General features: G+C 53.7%; 1 protein-coding gene across 1 annotated transcript; it reads left to right on the top strand.

Annotated features, from left to right (window-relative positions):
- Nucleotides 1–9,675: 9,675 nt before the first annotated feature.
- On the top strand, nt 9,676–17,744 carry LOC103632033 (YlmG homolog protein 1-2 chloroplastic). Its single transcript, XM_008653891.4, has 2 exons — nt 9,676–10,460; nt 17,399–17,744. Exon 1 carries the CDS (start codon nt 9,921–9,923, stop codon nt 10,440–10,442), a length of 522 nt encoding a protein of 173 aa, XP_008652113.1. The 5' UTR covers nt 9,676–9,920; the 3' UTR covers nt 10,443–10,460; nt 17,399–17,744.
- The last annotated feature ends 3,481 nt before the right edge of the window (nt 17,745–21,225 follow it).

Genomic DNA, 21,225 nt, shown 5'->3' with positions numbered 1-21,225 from the left:
TTCAGAAGCTACTGTACGCGGTAATTCTGACACGGCGAAAGTTGCGACACTACTTCGAGTCTCATCCGGTGACTGTGGTGTCATCCTTCCCCTGGGGGAGATCATCCAGTGCCGAGAGACCTCGAATAGGATTGCAAAATGGGAGGTGGAGATCATGGGCGAAACAATCTCGTTCGATCCTCGGAAGGCCATCAAGTCCCAAGTCTTGGCAGACTTTGTGGCTGAATGGGTCGACACCCAGCTTCCAGCAGCTCCGATCCAACCGGAACTCTGGACCATGTATTTTGACGGGTCGCTGATGAAAACAGGAGCGGGTGCGGGCCTGCTCTTCATCTCACCCCTCGGGAAGCACCTCCGCTACGTGCTGCGCCTCCATTTCCCGGCGTCAAACAATGTGGCCGAGTACGAGGCTCTGGTTAACGGGTTGCGCATCGCCATCGAGTTAAGGGTTCGGCGCCTCGACGCTCTTGGCGACTCGTAGCTTGTCATTGACCAAGTCATGAAGAACCCCCACTGCCATGACCCGAAGATGGAGGCCTACTGCGACGAGGTTCAGCGCCTGGAAGACAAGTTCTACGGGCTCGAGCTCAACCACGTCGCTCGACGGTACAACGAGACTGCGGACGAGCTGGCTAAGATAGCCTCGGGACGGACAACGGTTCCCCTAGACGTCTTCTCCCGAGACCTACATCAACCCTCCGTCAAGGCCAACGACACGCTCGAGCCTAAGGAGGCCTCGGCCCAGCCCAAGGTGGCCTCGGCCAAGCCCGAGGCACCCTCGGCCGCCGAGGGTGAGGCACTGCGCGTCGAGGAAGAGCGGAATGGGGTCACGCCTAATCGAAACTGGCAGACCCATACCTGCAATATCTCCACCGAGGAGAGCTACCCCTCAACAGAGCCGAAGCTCGGCGACTGGCGCGGCGCGCCAAGTCGTTCGTCTTGCTGGGTGATGAGAAGGAGCCCTACCACCGCAGCCCCTCAGGCATCCTCCAGCGATGCATATCCATCACCGAAGGTCAGTAGCTATTGCAAGAAATACACTCAGGGGCTTGCGGTCATCACGCAGCACCTCGAGCCCTCGTTGGAAACGCCTTCTGACAAGGTTTCTACTGGCCAACCACGGTGGCCGACGCCACTAGGATTGTACGCACCTGCCAAGGGTGTCAATTCTACGCAAGGCAGACACACCTGCCGGCTCAGGCCCTGCAAACAATACTCATCACCTGACCGTTTGCTGTGTGGGGTCTAGACCTCGTTGGTCCCTTGCAGAAGGCACCCGGGGGCTTCACGCACCTGCTTGTCGCCATCGACAAATTCTCCAAGTGGATTGAGGTCTGACCCCTAAACAACATCAGGTCTGAGCAGGCGATGGCGTTCTTCACCAACATCATCCATCGCTTTGGGGTCCCGAACTCCATCATCACCGACAAAGGCACCCAGTTCACTGGCAAGAAGTTCCTAGACTTCTGCGAGGACCATCACATCTGGGTGGACTGGGCCGCCGTAGCTCACCCCATGACGAATGGGCAGGTAGAGCGTGCCAACGGCATGATTCTGCAGGGACTTAAGCCGAGGATCTACAACGACCTCAACAAGTTCGACAGGCGATGGATGAAGGAACTCCCCTCAGTGGTCTGGAGTCTGAGGACGACGCCAAGCCGAGCCACGGGCTTCATGCCGTTTTTTCTAGTCTATGGGGCCGAGGCTATCTTGCCCACAGATTTAAAATATGATTCCCCGAGGACAAGGGCGTACGACGACCGAAGCAACCAGACCAGCCGAGAGGACTCACTGGACCAACTGGAAGAGGCTCGGGACATGGCCTTACTACACTCGGCACGGTATCAGCAGTCTCTGCGACGCTACCACGCCCGAGGGGTTCGGTCCCGAGACCTCCAGGTGGGGGATTTGGTGCTTCGGCTACGACAAGACGCCCGAGGGCGCCACAAGCTCACACCTCCCAGGGAAGGGCCCTTCATCATCGCCAAGATTTTGAAGCCCGGAACATACAAGCTGGCCAACAATCAAGGCGAGGTCTACAGCAACGCTTGGAACATCCGACAGCTACGTCGCTTTTACCCTTAAGATGTTTTCAAGTCGTTCATATACCTCGTTCTCTTTACATACACAAATAGAGTCTAACCGTCAAGGAAGGGTCAGCCTTGCCTCGGCAAAGCCCGACCCTCCATCGGGGGCTAGAAGGGGGGAACCCCCTCTGCGTCAAAATTTTCCCCGGAAAAAGTCTTCCTGCCAGAACATCTTTCGCGCTTTTCGACTACTTCGATAGTGGGATCCTGAAAACGACGGAGTACACGTAAGCGGCAAGGCCGACCGAGCCGAGGGACTCCTACGCCTCCGGGATACGGATACCTCACTCATCACCTTCTGCGATAAGTAACTCACGCTCGGATAAGCGATTCTGCTGACCGAACAAGTCTTAACGCTCGAAAACTTTTCTGCCAAAATGACTTTCGTGTTTCCCGACTATATCGATAACAGAATCCTGCGAACTAGTAAGATTACACGTAAGCGGCGAGGCCGACCGAGCCGAGGGACTCCTATGCCTCCGGGATACGGATACCTCACTCATCACCTTCCGCGATAAGTAACTCTCGCTCGGATAAGCGATTCTGCTACCGACGAACAAGTCCTGATACTCGAAACAAGAGGAAAAGAAACACAGCTTTATAACACGACAATGATATGTTTGGGCCTCGGCGGCCGCAAAAAACATACGCACACTACAGACAAATTGTTCCTGCAGGTTCAGACATCAACAGGGGGAGCAGCAGCACCCTCGGCGTCAACTCCACCTTCGGCGGAATCTAACCCGGCCTCGGACAGCGACACGGTCGGAGGATCTCCACCTCGAAGGAAGATGTCAGCACCGCACCTAGGCCATCGCCGCTAGGGTCTCCTCCAGGAACCTGGCCCGAGCAGACGGCTTGACCGGTCGCTCCGTAGCCTCAGCCAGCTGTCCCCCGAGGACATCAGCTTGGCTCATGGCCTCGACAGCCCGACTCCGGGGTTGGTCCCGCTAGTGGACAACCTGGCCAGGTTCCAACCACCACTGCCACGCCTCCTCGGCCTAGGAAGTCACCTGCTCCTGGGCCGACGAAGCCCCTTTTCGAGCCAACTCCGCCTCTATCCATGCTGACATCGCTGCCTCCGGCTCCGGCTCATCGCAGAGCAGCTGAGAGTTCCTTAACTGAGCAAGAGAAGCCTTGAGTGGCAAGGCCGACCGAGCCGAGGGACTCCTACGCCTTCGGGATACGGATACCTCACTCGTCACCTTCCGCACAGGGCAACTCACACTTGGTTAAGCGGTTCAGCTAGCCGACAGGCGAGACCTGGTGCTCGAAATGAGGAAGAAACACGGTATTGCGCTCAAATACCTAGATGTTCAGGCCCCGACAGCCACAATGAACAGACACCGGCACTCAAGGTGCCATTACAAACGGAACTCCGGTTCCACTCCCGCAGGTACGAACAACCCCCCACATCGGAGGGCCTGCGGGACGACAAATTCCAGGTGGCTTGCCGCCGCCCGCTTTATCAGCAGCGACAACGACCTCCGCTCTGGGCGGCTAAACAGCAGCAGCGATGACCTCAGGGCAGACGCTGCTGCGACAAGGCCCTCGCCCGCGTCCCCACTCGAGGGGCGAGGACAAGCTATCAAAGCTAAAGAGCCAGAGGTCAGTCCGCGGGGGGGGGGGGGGGGGGGGGGGGGGCGCCGACGGTCTCGTTGGTGGAGAAGCCTTCTCCGGCTGCCACCACCTCAGCACCGACGACGACAGCCACCTGCCCACCGGCAGATCCCCACTCAAGTCCTCCCGGACGGGCGAGCACCGACCTCCGCGTGGAGGCGTCGTGCTGGAGCGAGGGCAGGACAACCCAAGAACATGAACGCCGCCCTAGCAGCGTGCGACGTCTTGGGCGGTCCCCCGGTGCGCGCGGCGCAACAGCCGCTCGTACGGCGGGCAGATAGCCACACTCCGCCCAGCGGTGGGAGGTGGCACCGGAAGCTGCGCCAGAGCCAGCTGAGCCAGTGAACCGGGCATGCCGGAGCTGACGACGCTTACGGCCGATCGGCCCCGCGTTGTCGAAGTCAGCCCCCTCCGCTAGGCCGGTGAGCGCCCTCTCCCCTGAATGCTGAAGGAAGAGGTGGCCCACCGGCCCGTACGGGAGGTAGAGCTCTGGCTCAGCTCGCCCCCCGCCCCAGCAAGGATGATGAAGATCCTTGAAGCTGAGGGCGGGGCAGAGGCCGCAGACCGGCTTGCTTCTCCCCACCATCGAACCGGTGGTCACCCTCCTGCGTGACCATTGGTGAGGGGATGCAGCCGGGCTGCCTGATGAAAATCCTTGAAGCCAAGCGATGGCTGAAAGGTGCTAACCTCCGCGAAGTTGCGCTCCTCCAACAGCAGCAAGACGAAAGCAACGCGGGCGCTCCCCATCCGGGGGCTCGGAAGGTGGAAGGGCGCATTGCATGAGGGGAGTGCGAAGGCGTGGCTACCACCCAGGGGGTCGATCCCTTTTTAAAGGTGACTCCCCCCACTCGCGTCCTCAGGCGTCACAGACTAATTCTTCACCAACGCGCTCCAGGGTCCTCCCCCTACGACACGGGGGCTGGGTCCCACATGTCATGCAAGCTGGCCCGAGATAGAAGAAGCCAAACCGCCGCGCGCGGAGCGTGTAACCGCCCAGCGGTTACAAGCACTCCTCCATCTTCACCTAAACCAGCGGGTGAAATGGCGGACCGCCATGCAGGCGGCATGCAACTGCACCACGGGGATGCACCCTTTCGACTTCGACGCATCCAGCATGTAACCGGCGCGCCGGTTACTACGTGCGAAAAACTTCACCACCACTTACGCCAATACCGCGCCTTCTCGACTGCGGAACCGGTGCCGCGACTCGAGGCAACCCTGCGCATGGCCCAACAGTGCCAACCAAGCACATCGGTCACAGGCCAGTCAGCCGCGGGAGAAGGCGCGACGGTCGATATGGCCAAAAGTGGGCCAGCAGTAATGGCGGCAGCAGGCGGGCGGAAGCAACAGTCAAATAGTCTGTAGGCTCACGTCCCCTCCTGGAGCAGCAGGGGAGCCCTCTCCCACGGCGTGAAGACGACGCGCCCGTGTTTCGTCCCTCGAACGACTCGCGCACGCACAACGGCTGCCCCGCAAACCACCCGTCCCGTCGCATTAACTTCGCGGCAGGGCAGGCGACACCTTTGGCAGGAGAAGCGGGCAACGTTTCACCTCCGCCATCATGACCGCGTCAAAAAAGGTGTGCCACGCCGTTTAAATTCATATCCTTTTCCTTTTCCCCTTCCTCTCTCTTGCTACAGGGACCGGGAAAGGGGATACTCCGAAAGGGATCCTTCTCCGTGAAGGAAGCGGGCCCCGAGCCCTCCTACTGATTAGGGGTTCGAAGGCTGGTGAAAGGGAATTAGGCTTACACCTAGTCCCTAATTAATTTTGGTGGTTGAATTGCCCAACACAAATAAATGGACTAACTAGTTTGCTCTAGTGCATAAGTTATACAGGTGCCAAAGGTTCACACTTAGCCAATAAAAAGACCAAGTATTGGGTTCAACAAAAGAGCAAAGGGACAACCGAAGGCACCTCTGGTCTGGCGCACCGGACTGTCCGGTGTGCCACCGGACATGTCCGGTGCACCAGAGGACTCCAATTCCAAACTCGTCACCTTCGGGAATTACCAGAGGCGACTCCGCTATAATTCACCGGACTGTCCGGTGTACACCGGACATGTCCGGTGCTCCTAGGAAGAGCGGCCTCAGGAACTCGCCAGCCTCGGGAATTCACTTCAGTTGCTCCGCTAAAATTCACCGGACTGTCCGGTGTATCAGCGGGGCAACGGCTACTTCGGCGCCAACGGCTACCTGCGACGCATTAAATGCGCGCGCTGCGCGCGCAGAGGTCAGGCACGCCCATGCTGGCGCACCGGACAATCTACAGTGCATGTCCGGTGCGCCACCGGACATCCAGGCGGGCCCAGAAGACAGAGCTCCAACGGTCGAACCCAACGGCTTTTGGTGACATGGTTGTCGCACCGGACATGTCCGGTGTGCACCGGACTGTCCGGTGCGCCATCGAACAGACAGCCTCACCAAACGGCTAGTTTGGTGGTTGGGGCTATAAATACCCCCAACCACCCCACATTCAAATCATCCAAGTTTTCCACTTCCCAACTACTTACAAGAGCTCTAGCATTCAATTCTAGACACACCAAAGAGATCAAATCTTCTCCAAATTCCACACAACGCCCTAGTGATTAGAGAGAGAGATTTGCTTGTGTTCTTTCGAGCTCTTGCGCTTGGATTGCTTTCTTCTTTCTTGATTCTTTCATTGCGATCAAACTCACTTGTAATTGAGGCAAGAGACACCAAACTTGTGGTGGTCCTTGTGGGAACTTTGTGTTCCAAGTGATTGAGAAGAGAAAGCTCACTCGGTCCGAGGGACCGTTTGAGAGAGGGTAAGGGTTGAAAGAGACCCGGCCTTTGTGGCCTCCTCAACGGGGAGTAGGTTTAAAAGAACCGAACCTCGGTAAAACAAATCCGCGTGTCTCACTTCATTATTCGCTTGCGATTTGTTTTGCACCCTCTCTCACGGACTCTATTATATTTCTAACGCTAACCCAGCTTGTAGTTGTGATTATTTTTTGAGAATTTCAGTTTCGCCCTATTCACCCCCCCCTCTAGGCGACTTTCAGCTGGCCCCTTGGAAGGGTTCGACAGCCGCCCCAGAGCACTCGGGCTTCAGGCTCACTACTGATCAGAGGTTCGAAGGCTGGCCCCTCGGAAGGGTTCGACAGCCGCCTCAGAGCACTCGGGCTCCGCGCCCACTACTGATCAGGGGTTCGAAGGTTGGCCCCCCGAAGGGTTCGACAGCCGCCCCAGAACACGCAGAGCGAGGGATGACTCTGGGTACGTCCGATACATGGCCGAGGCTCGGGCTACGCCCCCGAGGTACCCTAGGACATTTCTGAGACCAGCAGGAGCGATTCTGTAACGGAATCCCATCAGAGGGAGGCATCGAGCCCTCGGACCCTATCAAACGGGACCGGGTCCGGCAAATCACCTGCAGGTACTTTTGGAGCGCGCCTCTGGGCCACCAGCCGACCCTTATCGAACGGGGCACGGGCGTCCACTCGGATCACCCGTTAATAACTCACTGGAGACACCATGTTCGGCGCCCTCCGAGGGCAACATGGCGCTTTCCCCCCTCCTCCATGCGGAAAGGAGACGAAGGGGCGTATGATAAAAGCCGAGTCAGTCCTTGACCGTCCTCCCGCTCTGTGTAGAGGCTCGGGGGCTGCTCTCGCCAACCCGGCTCCGGCCAAACCGTTGACAGCGTCAACATACCAGCCCGAGAACTTGGAACCTGACCATGCACCCGGGCTACGATCAGATCGCATGAGGGAACAACCAGACCGGCCGAGGCATCACGAAAGACGTTAAGACCTCGGAGGAGTCTAACCACTCCTCCGAGGCCTCGGGGGCTACACCCGGCGGGTGCGCTCGCGCGCACCCACCGGAACAAAATGTAACCGAGAAAGGCCGGTCCCCTTGCAAAAAAGTGCGACAAAGCCTCCAAGCGAGTACCAACACTCCCTTTGAGGCTCGGGGGCTACTGTCGGGGACCATAATTAGGGGTACCCCCAAGACTCTTAAACTCGGCTGGTAATCACCATCAACACAAAGCTGCAGAGGCCTGATGGGCGCAGTTCAGGTCAAGGCTCCGTCCACTCAAGGGACACGATCTCGCCTCGCCCGAGCCCAGCCTCGGGCAGGAACAGTAGACCCAGGCAGATTCACGCCTCGCCCGAGGGCCTCCTCAAGCTACGGGCGCACCCTCGACTCGCCCGAGGCCCAGCTCGGGCGGGCTTCGCAGTGAAGCAACCTTGGCCAGATCGCCTCGCCAACCGACCGTATCGCAGGAGCATTCAATGCAAGGATCGCCTGACACCTTATCCTGACGCGCGCTCCTCAGTCGGCAGGACCGAAGTGACCGCAGTCACTTCGCCCCTCCACTGACTGACCTGACAGGAAAACAGTGCCGCCTGCCCTGCTCCGACTGTTGTGCCACCCGCCAGGGTGAGGCTGACAGCAGTCGAGTCCAGCCTCAGGCGCCATAGGAAGCTCCGCCTCGCCCGACCCCGTGGCTCGGACTCAACCTCGACCTCGGAAGACGGTCTCCGCCTCGCCCGACCCCAGGGCTCGGCCCCCGCCTCGACCTCGGAAGATGGTCTCCGCCTCGCCCGACCCCAGGGCTCGGACTCAACCTCGACCTCGGAAGACGGTCTCCGCCTCGCCCGACCCCAGGGCTCGGCCTCAACCTCGACCTCGGAGGAGTCATCGCCTCGCCCGACCTTAGGCTCGGACCGACCACGTTGCAGGGGGGTACATCATTACCCTACCCCTAGCTAGCTCAGGCTACGGGGAACAAGACCGGCGTCCCATCTGGCTCGCCCCGGTAAACAAGTAATGATGGCACCCCACATGCTCCCATGACGACGGCGGTTCTCAGCCCCCTACGGAAGCAAGGAGACGTCAGCAAGGTCCCGACAGCCCCGACAGCTGTGCTTCTACAGGGCTCAAACGCTCCTCCGACGGCCATGACATCACAAGAACAGGGCACTAACACCTCTCCGACAGCCACATCGGCATGTACATAGGGCTCTGGCTCCTCTCTGCCGGACACGTTAGCATATTGCTACACCCCACATTGTACACCTGGGCCCTCTCATTACATCTATAAAAGGAAGGTCCAGGGCCCTCGTACGAGAGGGTGGCCGCGCGGGAGGACGGGCTGACGAGCAGGCTCCCCTCTCTCGCGAACGCTTGTAACCCCCTACTGCAAGCGCATCCGCCCTGGGCGCAGGATAACACGAGCCGCGGTTCCCTTTTTTCCCCCTTGTGTTCCATCTCGCGCCGACCCATCTGGGCTGGGACACGCAACGACAATTTACTCGTCGGTCCAGGGACCCCCCGGGGTCGAAACGCCGACAGCCTCGATGCCGCACGCCCACCATTTATCCTCCTCTCTATGCGCTGAATCAGGCGAGGTTGAAGTCATGGGGGAGGAGGTCGAGGTCGTGGGCAGCGCGCCGTCGCTGCAGTGGAGGCGGCAAGCGCCGTAGGCTGGGGTGAAGGCGGCAGGCGTCGTAGGATGGGCTGTAGAATGGGCCGCACCAACCGTTGGGCCGCATACACCGCTCGGACATAGGCACTGGTATGGTGTTATTTGATTAGTGCCATACCGGCCACCGAGAGCGTCGAAATGTGACTTATAAGCGTTGGTGTGTGTTGTTTGTTGCTCAGACGCGTTGGTGTGTGTTGTTTGTTGCTCAGACTAATGTCTCTGGTGCCGCAGCAAGATGATTTTTTGGCGCGGGGCTGTACGGCTGTACGACCGTCGGAGGCAGAACGGGTCAGATGCAGAACAGGTCAAAGGCATAACAAGTCAATGACAGACTACTATTGCTTACTTAATAAGTAGTACATATATAGATAATATTGCTTACTTAATAAGTAGTACAGATATAGATAATATAAGTACATAACATAGTTTTACTTAGTCCAACTCTAGTAACATCGTGCATGCAGATATATATAACACTGTTTTGGATTGTAGATATACTGTTTATAGAGATTAGTTTAAAATATAGAGTGAAATAAAAAGTGAGATAAGTAATCTCATGGAGATAGTCTTATTCACCACCTAATTTCCTCCGAAACGCTAGAAGCGGGGCCCACCCGAAACGCTAGACCTATCCTCTTCTTCCCGTGGCACGGCCAATTTTGCTTCCGGCTGCCGCTCTTCTCCGCCGCCGCCCCGATCCCCTTCCTCCCCAAGCCCTTCAACTATCCACTCCCGCGTCCCCGGAGAAGCGGCGAGATGTACGGCATCCTGACCTCCCCCTGCCCTCGAGCCCCGCTTCTCCGCGCTCTCCCGAGCCCATCCGCCCGCGCATTCCCCAGAACACTAGCCTTCCCCGCGAGGCCCCTCCCCCGCGGTCTCCGCCTGACCCCTCCGCACGCCGCCGCGGAGGCATCGGCGGCAGCCACGGCGTTGGGCGGGCTTCTGGCGTCGCCGCTCTCGACTCTGGAGGCCGCCCTGCGGGGCCTCAACCTCGCGCCCCTTCGCGCCCCCGTGGCGGCGGCGATGTCGGCGGCCGTGCGGTGGCTGGGAGTGTACCGGGAGGTGCTGCTCGTCGGCGTGCTGCTCTCCTGGTTCCCCAACATCCCCTGGGACCGCCAGCCCTTCTCGGCCCTGCGCGACCTCTGCGACCCCTTCCTCGCCCTGTGCCGTGAGGTCATGCCCCCCGTGTTCGGGCGCAAGCTCGACCTCAGCCCGCTTGTTGCATTCATGGCTATTGACATCATCATCATGATCCTGCGCCCGCAGCCACGCATGTGATGACTCCCTGCAGCAGTGGTACGGGTTCACTTGCTCTGATGATTTCACTTGAGTACGAGTGCACAAGTTATGCTGTCATGCTGTGAAAGCTTATTAGAGCAATTGACCATGTTATGATGACTCTGTTATTGTCATTATCTTCACATTTTGCATTAAGAGTGAGTTAGATTGGTCGTGCTATGTATGGACATTAACTTGCTGGTTGCTTGTGCAATGATATAACATGAATTCATCTTGTCATGCCAGGTTGCATTTCTTAATGCTACAACAGGGAACATGTCATTTAGACATTTAGTTCATGATAAAGTGATAGCCATACCAATTGATATTTCTTGTTCGGTAAATTCACATGCTTGTGCAATGTGTAAACTAGATTTCGTGTACAATGCTAAGTATTTGAGAATAGCAATGTAAACTGCATTGATATATGAGTGTTTATGTGTTAACTTGTGCGTATGCAATGAATTTGGTCAGGTCTTGTGGTAAAATTTGTTTCTTGATCCTGCATGTGGATAACCTCACTTTCATGCTGTACACAATAGCTTGTAGATTTAGGGAAATACAACCGAGTGGAATTTTACCCATGTGCTAACGGGTTGTATTAAAATGCTTGATATATTCTTTGTAATATTTTTTGCCATATGACTTTTGGAAATGAAGTAATTTGTATATTCTTATTCACTAGTTTAAGGAGTGAAAGTTGGCAGCGTATTATCCCATATGAATATGTTAGAAAATGTTTCAATAGTACTACTGGTGGAGTGGTAATGTTGTACATTCCTATTTTATCTTCCTACTTGATGTGATTTTTTACATTGACATGTACTCCCTCCGCTCCAAATTGTAAGCCATTGAGCCATTCTGTCTTTTTAAGTCTTTTAGATGTATTACAGTGTATATCTGGATGTATAGCAAAAATATGTACCTAGAAAGGCCAGAACCGACTTCCGATTTGGAATGGAGGGAGTAGTAAATAGGACCATGAATGTTTTTTATTTCACAATTTGCAACTTGCAACCATGTTGGTTTTTTTGGAAATCTTAAAGCAGATCCATGCATGCTTAATTTATAATCCACGACTGCAATCTACACTTTCGACAAATTCTGCACCCTTTTTTTCTATTCATTCATGATTAGATAATTAGATGTCTGCAAATTCTATTATATAATCAGTGTTTACATCTCAAACTAACTGTGGTAGAGGCTAATTAGATAGCATATCTTAATTTTTAATTTTGGTAGAAGCTAGTTTGATAGCAGATGCTAATGATTAGTTGAAGTATATCTAGACATAGTGTATATCTGGATGTATAGCAAAAATATGTACCTAGAAAGGCCAGAACCGACTTCCAATTTGGAACGGAGGGAGTAGTAAACAGGACCATGAATGCTTTTTTATTTCACAATTTGCAACCATGTTTTTTTGAAAATCTGAAATTGCATCGTTAATTTACAATGCACTACTGCAATCTACACTTTGGACTCGACAAATTCTGTACTGTTTTGCTATTCATTCATGATTAGATAATTAGATGTCTGCAAATTCTATTATATAATCAGTGTTTACATCTCAAGCTAACTGTGGTAGAGGCTAATTTGGTAGCAGCTCTTAATTCCGAATTTTGGTAGAGGCTAGTTTGTTTATATCTGGACCATCATGTCTATTAGCATAACACGTTGGTAATACCTCCTGTCATATCTGGTCCTGGTTTGTCAATGCTGGGATAGAGTATCTCATGTTCAAGTACGGGGCATAGAGAAATCCATGGATCCACTCTAGTTTAACTTAGTTTACTATTTTTTTTCATCTGTCTCGGACACACCAAAAAACTAGTTGTTTGGTACAGGCAGAGTGGATGGATCGATGGCCATCACTACTCATGTTCTTTCAAGAATGAAAGTATATTCACACGTGACCGAATTTATCATCACTTTTGTGAATAACTAAATATTTCATGCTCCCTTAGCCTATTTGTTACCCTTCGTGTACACTGCAATTTTATGTTTTTGCTGATCCTCTGAAATTGCAGCAAATATATACATAAGTTGAATGCAGATGTAATAGAAAATAGACGTTTCTGGTTTTTTTTCCTCGAACGCGCAGGAGGACTGCACGCCATTATATTAAGAGAGGAAAAGAGGTCCAAGAGGACCAAAGTACAATGCCCATAGGGCAAACCGAACACTTGACCACAATCTAGACCCTACTCATAATAGCAGGAAGACCAAAACTTGCTAGCTGCTTAGCCCCAGCCCTATCCCAGCAACTTAACTCATTCAGAAATAAACTTTTAACAAAGCAAATGGAAGGGTTTACACCATCAAAAACAACTTTGTTTCTAGTCAGCCATAGGCACCAAGACCCCAAAATAATGAGACTGTTGAAGCCTTTCTTTCTGATTTTGGGCACCTTCTTAAGCACCTTCCTCCACCAATCAGCAAAAGAGATTTCATCAACAGCAGGAATGAGATCCCCAAGACTCAAGGGAAAAAGGATAGCATGCCAAAATTGTCTGGCAAAACTGCAAGTACACAGAAGATGTTGCACTGTTTCCTGCTCTTGGTCACAAAGAACACAAACAACCGGGTGTTGCAGCCCTCTCCTTCTAAGTCTATCAGCAGTCCAACACTTATTCCTTATCGCCAACCAGAGGAAGAACTTGCATTTTGGGGGAGCCCAGGATTTCCACAAACGTTTCCATGGCTCAAACGAAATTGAACCCATGAAAAAAGCCTTATAGCAAGACTTCGAGGAGAACATCCCAGAAGAAGAGTGCATCCAAACATGTTTGTCAGCATCATGAGAAAGCAGTACTTCTCCCAAAGTATCCCATAACAACAGATATTGCTGCAACCCTCTCAAGGAAAGAGGACCACGAATGTCACTGACCCAATGCCAATTATCCAGAGCCTGTGCCACCGTTCTGGAAGAATACGCCTTGCGGCCAACCATACCCACCACCTCAGGGGCAATGTCCTGGATAGTATTCCCATGAATCCATCTATCCGACCAGAAGAGAGTAGTAGCCCCATTCCCTAAAATGGTAAAAACCGACAAGTCAAAAAACTGTCTAACCTGACGCTGCACTGGGAGGGACAGCCCACGCCAAGGTCTGCTCAGATCCGTCTTTTCCAACCATAACCATTTTGACTGCAATGCCCAACTTTTGAACTTAAGGTTAGGGATCCCAAGCCCACCAAACTTGAGGGTCCTCGTGACAACTTCCCATGGAACAAGACGGCTACCACCATTAACCTCCTTTCTTCCTCTCCAAAGAAATCCTCGCCGAATTTTATCAATTGATTTAATAACCCACTGAGGGACATTGATTGCAATAAGAAGATAAGTCGGAATGGCCGATAGAACAAACTTCACCAGCGCAGTCCGCCCAGCAAGGTTGAGCAGCCGAGCCTTCCAGTTAGGCAGACGGTCTGCAATCTTCTCAATCCATAACTTAAGGTCACACTTCCTCAATTTTTTATCAGAGATGGGCAGCCCCAGATACCTGCAAGGAAACGCAGCGGGACTGCAATGCAACACACTGCAACCAGCAAGCACCTGTTGATCATCACATCTAATTGGAATAGCACTGCTCTTGAGCATATTGGTTACCAGACCGGAAGCTGAACCAAAACAATTTAGTATCATCTTAGCACAATTCAGGTCTGCTTCAATTGGCTTTATGAAAAGGACCACATCATCCGCATAGATGGAGACTCTACTGCGGACATCAGCTCCCCCAAGGCTCTGCAACAAGCCTTTATTTTCAGCAACCCTGAACAAGCTGCTAAGAACATCCATAACCAACACAAATAACATGGGAGAAGGAGGATCTCCCTGGCGAAGACCTCTCCGATGAAAAATATGATTACCAGGCGAGCCATTAAGGAGCACCTGAGTAGAAGAAGTGAATAACAAGTTGGAGATCGGATTACGCCAAACAGGACCAAAGCCCAAATGTGTCAAAATTTCCATAAAAAACGCCCACGAGACTGAGTCGAAAGCCTTGGAAATATCCAGTTTCAGCAGTAAACTAGAGATCCTCCTCTTATGAAGGAACTTAATCGATTGTTGCACTAGCATGAAATTGTCGTGGATTGATCTTCCTCTAATAAAAGCACTCTGGTTAGCTGCCACTAGGTCTTGAAGATATGGCCCCAAACGATTAGCGAGGATCTTAGTGACCAACTTAGCAAAACTATGAATCAAGCTAATTGGTCGAAAATCACCAGCTGAAGAGGCATCTTCTCTCTTCGGAAGAAGAATGAGATACGCTGAGTTCAGCAAATCAAGCTTAATGGCATTTCCATGGTAAAGGGAATTAAGAGCAGCCATTATGTCGACTTTAATGATGTCCCAGCATGTCTTGTAAAATTTTCCTGTAAAACCATCAGGCCCAGGAGCCTTATCAGAAGGGAGACAAACAATGGTGTCCCTAACCTCCTCTGAAAAAGGCTGCTCCAAAACACTTAGATCCATCGCAGCTCTGTGACAATTATTCAGATAAATAGTAAAAGGCCTTTGCAAATCAGCCCCCAGCAGATTACAAAAATACTCTTCAAGAATTTGTTGCATGTCATCATGATTGGTAGCCAATCTTCCATCTTCCTCAAGTTTGGAAATGAAATTCTTTTTCTTTCGATAACATGCCTGCGAATGAAAGAACTTAGTGTTGGCATCACCCTCCTTTAGATAGTGGATCCGTGATCTCAACCGAGCAACAGTCCTTTCAAGAGACGCAAGGCTAAGGCACCGTTGCTTCAACAAGTTTAGCAACCAAACTTCCCCACTAGACAAAATTCTGATATCCTGCGCCATTTCCAGCCTATGCAACACTTCTCTGACAAGCCCCAGCTGCATCCTCACATTACCCACTTCTTTATGCCCCCAGGACTGCAATGCGCGAGCTAACCTTTTAAGCTTCAATGACACTTGCTCCAACGGGCAGGAGCTCCCAACTGGCATGCTCCAGGACGCACCCACCACCTCCAGAAAACCAGGAATTTTGGGCCAAAAACTCTCAAAGTGAAACCGTCTTTTCCCCATGCAGCCATCTCTGACCTTGAGGGTCAAAGGACAATGATCTGAAGATGTGGTAGCATTACTATGAAGAGAAGCGTCCGGAAATAGATCTTCCCAACAGCTAGTGCAAATGACATGGTCCAGCTTAACAAGAGTTGGAGCATCCCTCTGGTTGGACCAAGTATACCTCCTTCCCTTCAAATGAATCTCTTTCAGATCCAGGGATAGCCCTGTTAATATTGGAATTGTTCTTGTCTTCCTCCCTGAAAATCAGATTAAAATCTCCCCCCAATGATCCATGGTCCCATGGTCCCACACAGGTATCTCTGATTTCTCTTAATTCATGAAGAAAGGAGGATTTAAGATTGTTCTGGTGAGGACCATACACTCCAGTGAACCACCAGCACGAACCATTTTTCTCTTGCAATTTAACTGAAACCGAAAATTGCTTGATAACTGAAGCCAAAGATGAAAAAGCTCCATCACGCCAGGATACCAACACCCTCCTCTGGTACCAATCGCTGGCTGTAAACAAAATTACTGAAACCAGACCCCAAAATTGAGAGAATATCAAAATCTGAAATAGAACAAAGTTTGGTTTCCTGCAGGCAAATAATCGAAGGTCTAATATCAACCACCAAAGATTTAACAGAATCTCTCTTCACACGATCATTCAGCCCTCTCACATTCCAGATTAAAAAGCAGCTTGAATCCATCTAAACAACGATCAAACACCACCAGCAAACCAGCCCAACCGCACCTAAACAGGTCCGTTCAGCGGCACCGACCAGCCAAACAGCGCTGCCAAAGCAGCAATATGAACGCTAGAGAGCCCAGAAACAAATAGCTTCGCATATTTCCCGGCATCCTGGACAGAAATAACTTCATTGTCATCACAGAAACCCAGATGCCTGCAGACCTGGGCAGCAGCCTCAGAACCGAGTTCTGGAGGAAATTTGGCCACCCTCCTGCTCCGCCTTGGCCGGGTCTGGTGGTGGCCGTGGCTCCTGCTCCGCCTTTCCTTCCTTGTTCCCATCTCATAATGATTACTGCTGCATGGTAGGGTAACATCTAACATGAACTAACAGTAAATATATTAAGGATCGCATTCGCATGACATGGCAACTCAGCAGGGTAGTGGTGGGCTCGTGGCAGCGCTGGGCTATTGCAGCTGATTCTGACCAGTCATGTGGTGGCTGCACTCTTGTTCTTGCCCTGTAAAGTAGAGAGTGATGCACATCAACCAGCAAAAAATAACACAATCATACTCTTTATGAGTATCCTAATTGTGCTTCACTGCTTCTAAATCCTTGTGCACAGGCAATATTTTGATTGCTATGTAGTGTGGCAGCTAAAATGAATTCATTGATCTGTATGTTTTGCATTTGCAATGGTGGTGGAAAAATCAAATCTAGTATTGCCTTATTCCTGACGATACCTAATTGATGAACTCATAGGTTGATCAGAAATACTGAATGTATGTTGAACTTGAACCTTCACATGAGTGGTGTCTTTCTTTCTATTATGAACGACACAAGATGGGTTAAGATAGTTCTTAATGATACGGTGGCTGTTATTTTGGTTGTTGCAACTTTGCTACTCACCATGATTTGGAGAGGTGTTAAAAAACTATAGGATAAAGTGGAATGTCTTATAGTGATTCCTTTTTATGGAGATATATTAGCATTAAAATTTGCTACCAAATCCCTGGTAAGGTTGGACTGGTGATATTGTTATCTGCAGACATACAACAGTATATTTTGAGCAAACACAGTATGTCCCAAATACCTTTTTACCTAAAGGGCACGTTTTTTTTAAAAAAAATTCCTTGCGTCAACTATTTTCATAAGCCAATTCAATGGACTGGCATTACTCCTTTTAAAAAGCAGATTATTCTTATCCTTTGTATTTACAGTGCTGAACTATATTGCAGGGTTTGGACGATGTATGTTGGTATGTTAGGCTCTGACTGCAGGAACAAGGATCTAAGGCTGTTTTCGGTCATCAGATGGCAAAGAAAGGTGCTGTGCCGCTCACCTGTATCAGTACACAAGTGCGGTGGTTGGTTGGATTAGTTTTGCGATCTTAGCATAGCGGTTATGGAGGGTGTAATGCAATATAAATGATTTCGATGTGGCTTCATTGCCAAAACTTTCTTTTTCGCGTGTCCTGTGGTTGTTGTAGTAATATGTGTTGGCTACGTTTACGTATTGGTTATCCCAGTTTTGGTCTGTGCTCACACATTCAATCCTGAGTTATATGCATGATAGGTTCGTCAACTTTGGTCTGTAAGAAGGTGCATAATCCCAGGTCATCGACCGACACATCGAAAAAGAATTTGGAGTGAAGGAACTAGAGTTGGCAAAATACTTCATAGATATGCATAGAATGAAGAAAAAAGTTTCTGGGTTTCACCCTACAAGGGCTTGTTCGGTTATTTTCAATCCATATGGATCGAAGGGTGTCGGCGTTTCGAGACAGGGGGGTCCCAAAGCCGACGAGTGAGTGTGCTGCGTGCCCCAGCCCAGATGGGTCGAGCGCGTGGGCGAGCGCGAAGGGGGGAGAGGCGAGGTGGCCGGAGCCGAGCGTGAGAGAGGTGGAAGTCCCGCGGCCTTCGTGTTCGTCCCGCGCCCAGGTCGGGTGCGCTTGCAGTAGGGGGGTTACAAGCGTCCACGCGGGTGAGGGAAGCGAGCGGCCCTAAGAGAGCGCCTGTCCCGTCCTCGGTCCCGCGCGGCCAACCTTCTCTAAGAAGGCCCTGGTCCTCCCTTTTATAGTCGTAAGGAGAGGATCCAGGTGTACAATGGGGGGTGTAGCAGAGTGCTACGTGTCTAGCGGAGAGAGAGCTAGCGCCCTAGGTACATGCCAATGTGGCAGCCGGAGAGGTCTTGGCACCTTGCTGGCGTGATGTCGTGGCTGTCGGAGGTGCGACGGAGCCTGGCGGAGGGACAACTGTTGGAGCGGTCGAGTCCTTGCTGACGTCGCCCTGCTTCCGTAAGAGAGCTGGGGGCCGTCGTCGTCACAGAGCTTGTGGAGCGCCATCATTGCCCATCCGGCGGAGCTGGCCGGATGGGACGCCGGTCTTGTTCTCCGTGACCCGGGTCGATTCGGGGTAGGACGATGATGGCGCTTCCTGTTGACGTGGCGGGTCTGTGCCCTAGGCAGGGTGACGTGGGGGCTCCTCCGAAGCCGAGGTTGAGTCTGTCTTCTGTTGCCGAGGCCGAGTCCGAGCCATGGGGTTGGGCGAGGCGGAGGTCGTTCGGCCGAGGCCAGGGCGGAGTCCGAGCCCTGGGGTCGGGCGAGGCGGAGTTTCGTCGTCTTCCGGGTCTTAGCCCGAGTCCGAGCCCTGGGGTCGGGCGAGGCGGAGGGCGTTCGGTCGAGGCCAGGGCGGAGTCCGAGCCCTGGGGTCGGGCGAGGCGGAGTTTCGTCGTCTTCCGGGTCTTAGCCCGAGTCCGAGCCCTGGGGTCGGGCGGAGCGGAGTTCGCCGTCTTCTGGGTCTTAGCCCGAGTCCGAGCCCTGGGGTCGGGCGGAGCGGAGTTCGCCGTCTTCCGGGTCTTAGCCCGAGTCCGAGCCCTGGGGTCGGGCGGAGCGGAGTTCGCCGTCTTCCGGGTCTTAGCCCGAGTCCGAGCCCTGGGGTCGGGCGGAGCGGAGTTCGCCGTCTTCCGGGTCTTAGCCCGAGTCCGAGCCCTGGGGTCGGGCGGAGCGGAGTTCGCCGTGGCGCCTTTGGCAAGGCCTGACTGTCTGTCAGACTCACTCTGTCGAGTGGCACCGCAGTCGGAGTGGCGCAGGCGGCGCTGTCCTTCTGTCAGACTGGTCAGTGGAGCGGTGGAGTGACGGCGATCACGTCGGCTCTGCCGGGGGGGCGCGTGTCAGGATAAAGGTGTCAGGCCACCTTTGCGTTAAATGCTCCTGCAACTCGGTCAGTCGGTGTGGCGATTTAGTCAGGGTTGCTTCTGAGCGAAGCCAAGGCCTCGGGCGAGCCGGTGATGTGTCCGCCGTAAAAAGGGGGGCCTCGGGCGAGACGGAAGTCTCTCGAGGTCGGCTGCCCTTGGCCGAGGCTAGGCTCGGGTGAAGCGTGATCGAGTCACTCGTGCGAACTGATCCCTGACTTAATCGTACCCATCAGGCCTTTGCAGCTTTATGCTGATGGGGGTTACCAGCTGAGAATTAGGCGTCTTGAGGGTACCCCTAATTATGGTCCCCGACAGTAGCCCCCGAGCCTCGAAGGGAGTGTTAGCACTCGCTTGGAGGCTTTCGTCGCACTTTTTTGCAAGGGGACCAGCCTTTCTCGGTTGCATTTTGTTCCGGTGGGTGCGCGCGAGCGCACCCGCCGGGTGTAGCCCCCGAGGCCTCGGAGGAGTGGTTACACTCCTTCGAGGTCTTAATACCTTGCGTAATGCTTCGGCTGGTCTGGTCGTTCCCTCATGCGAACTGGCCGTAGCCCGGGTGCACGGTCGGGGCCCAAGCTCTCGGGCTGGTATGTTGACGCTGTCAACGGTTTGGCCGGAGCCGGTTTTTGCGAGAGCAGCCCCCGAGCCTCTGCACAGGGCGAGAGGACGATCAGGGACAGACTCGACTTTTTACATACGCCCCTACGTCGCCTTTCCGCAAGGAGGAGGGGGGGGAGTGCGCCATGTTACCCTCGATGGGCACCGAACATGGTGTCTCCGGTGAGCTGCAAGTGGGTAATCCGAGTGGACGTCCGTGCCCCGTTCGTTGGGGGTCGGCTAGGGGCCCAGAGGCACGCCCAAAAGTACCTGCGGGTGATTTGCCGGACCCGGTCCCCTGGCGACGGGGTCCGAGGGCTCGATGCCTCCCTCCGATGGGATTCCGTTACAAGATCGTTCCCGCTGGTCTCGGAAATGTCCTAGGGTACCTCGGGAGCGCAGCCCGAGCCTCGGTTATGTATCGAACGTACCCCTGGTCATCCCTCGCTCGGTGTCTGAGGCGACTGTGAACCCTTCGGGGGCCAGCCTTTGAACCCCTGATCAGTAATGGGCGCGGAGCCCGAGTAGCCTGAGGCGGCCATGGAACCCTTCGGGGGGCTGGCCTTCGAACCCCTGACCAGTAGTGGGTGTCGGGCCCACGCGATCTGAGGCGACTGTTGAACCCTTCGGAGGGCCAGTCTTCGAACCCCTAATCAGTAGGGGGGGGCTCGGAGCCCGGTTCCTTCGCGGAGAAGGATCCTTTTCGGGGTATCCCCCTTTCCCGGTCCCTGTTGCAAGAGATAGAGAAAGAGAAAAAAGGAAAGGGATACGAAACCGAACGACGTGGCGTACCTCTTTTTTGACGCGGTTATTACGGCGAAGGCCGCGGAGTTAATGCGACGAGGCGAGTGGTTGGCGGGGCGGCCGTTGCGCGTGCGCGATCCGTTCGAGGAACGGGTCACGGGTGCACCGTCTTCACGCCGTGGGAGGAGGCTCTCTTGCTGTCCCAGGATGAGACGTGAGCCTGGCTGACGACGTGTCTGCTGCGCCCGCCCGCCTACCACCGCCATTACTGCCGGCCCACTTTCGGTCGCTTTGACCAACGCGACAGGCTGGCGCTGCTGGGTCGCGCGCCGGGTCGCCTCGAGTCGCGGCATAGGCTCCGCAACCGAAGAGGCGCGACGGTAGCACAAGTGGCGGTGCGGTCGCTTGCATGCAGCAACTGGCGCGCCGGTTGCTTGACGCGTGGGCCTGGGCTTCCAAGCTGGCGTGTCAGAAGTCGGAGAAGCGCGTCCACCTGGCGCGGTTGCATGCCGCCTGCATGGCTGCCCGCCCC

The sequence above is a fragment of the Zea mays genome, chromosome 7, assembly GCF_902167145.1.
Source record: "Zea mays cultivar B73 chromosome 7, Zm-B73-REFERENCE-NAM-5.0, whole genome shotgun sequence".
Taxonomy (NCBI): domain Eukaryota; kingdom Viridiplantae; phylum Streptophyta; class Magnoliopsida; order Poales; family Poaceae; genus Zea; species Zea mays.
Note: the sequence above shows the minus strand (reverse complement) of the source record. Positions and strands in the feature narration are given on the sequence as shown.

Excerpts from the sequence above, each read along its gene's own strand:
- LOC103632033 (XM_008653891.4), top strand. The coding sequence starts at position 9,921 with ATGTACGGCATCCTGACCTCCCCCTGCCCTCGAGCCCCGCTTCTCCGC.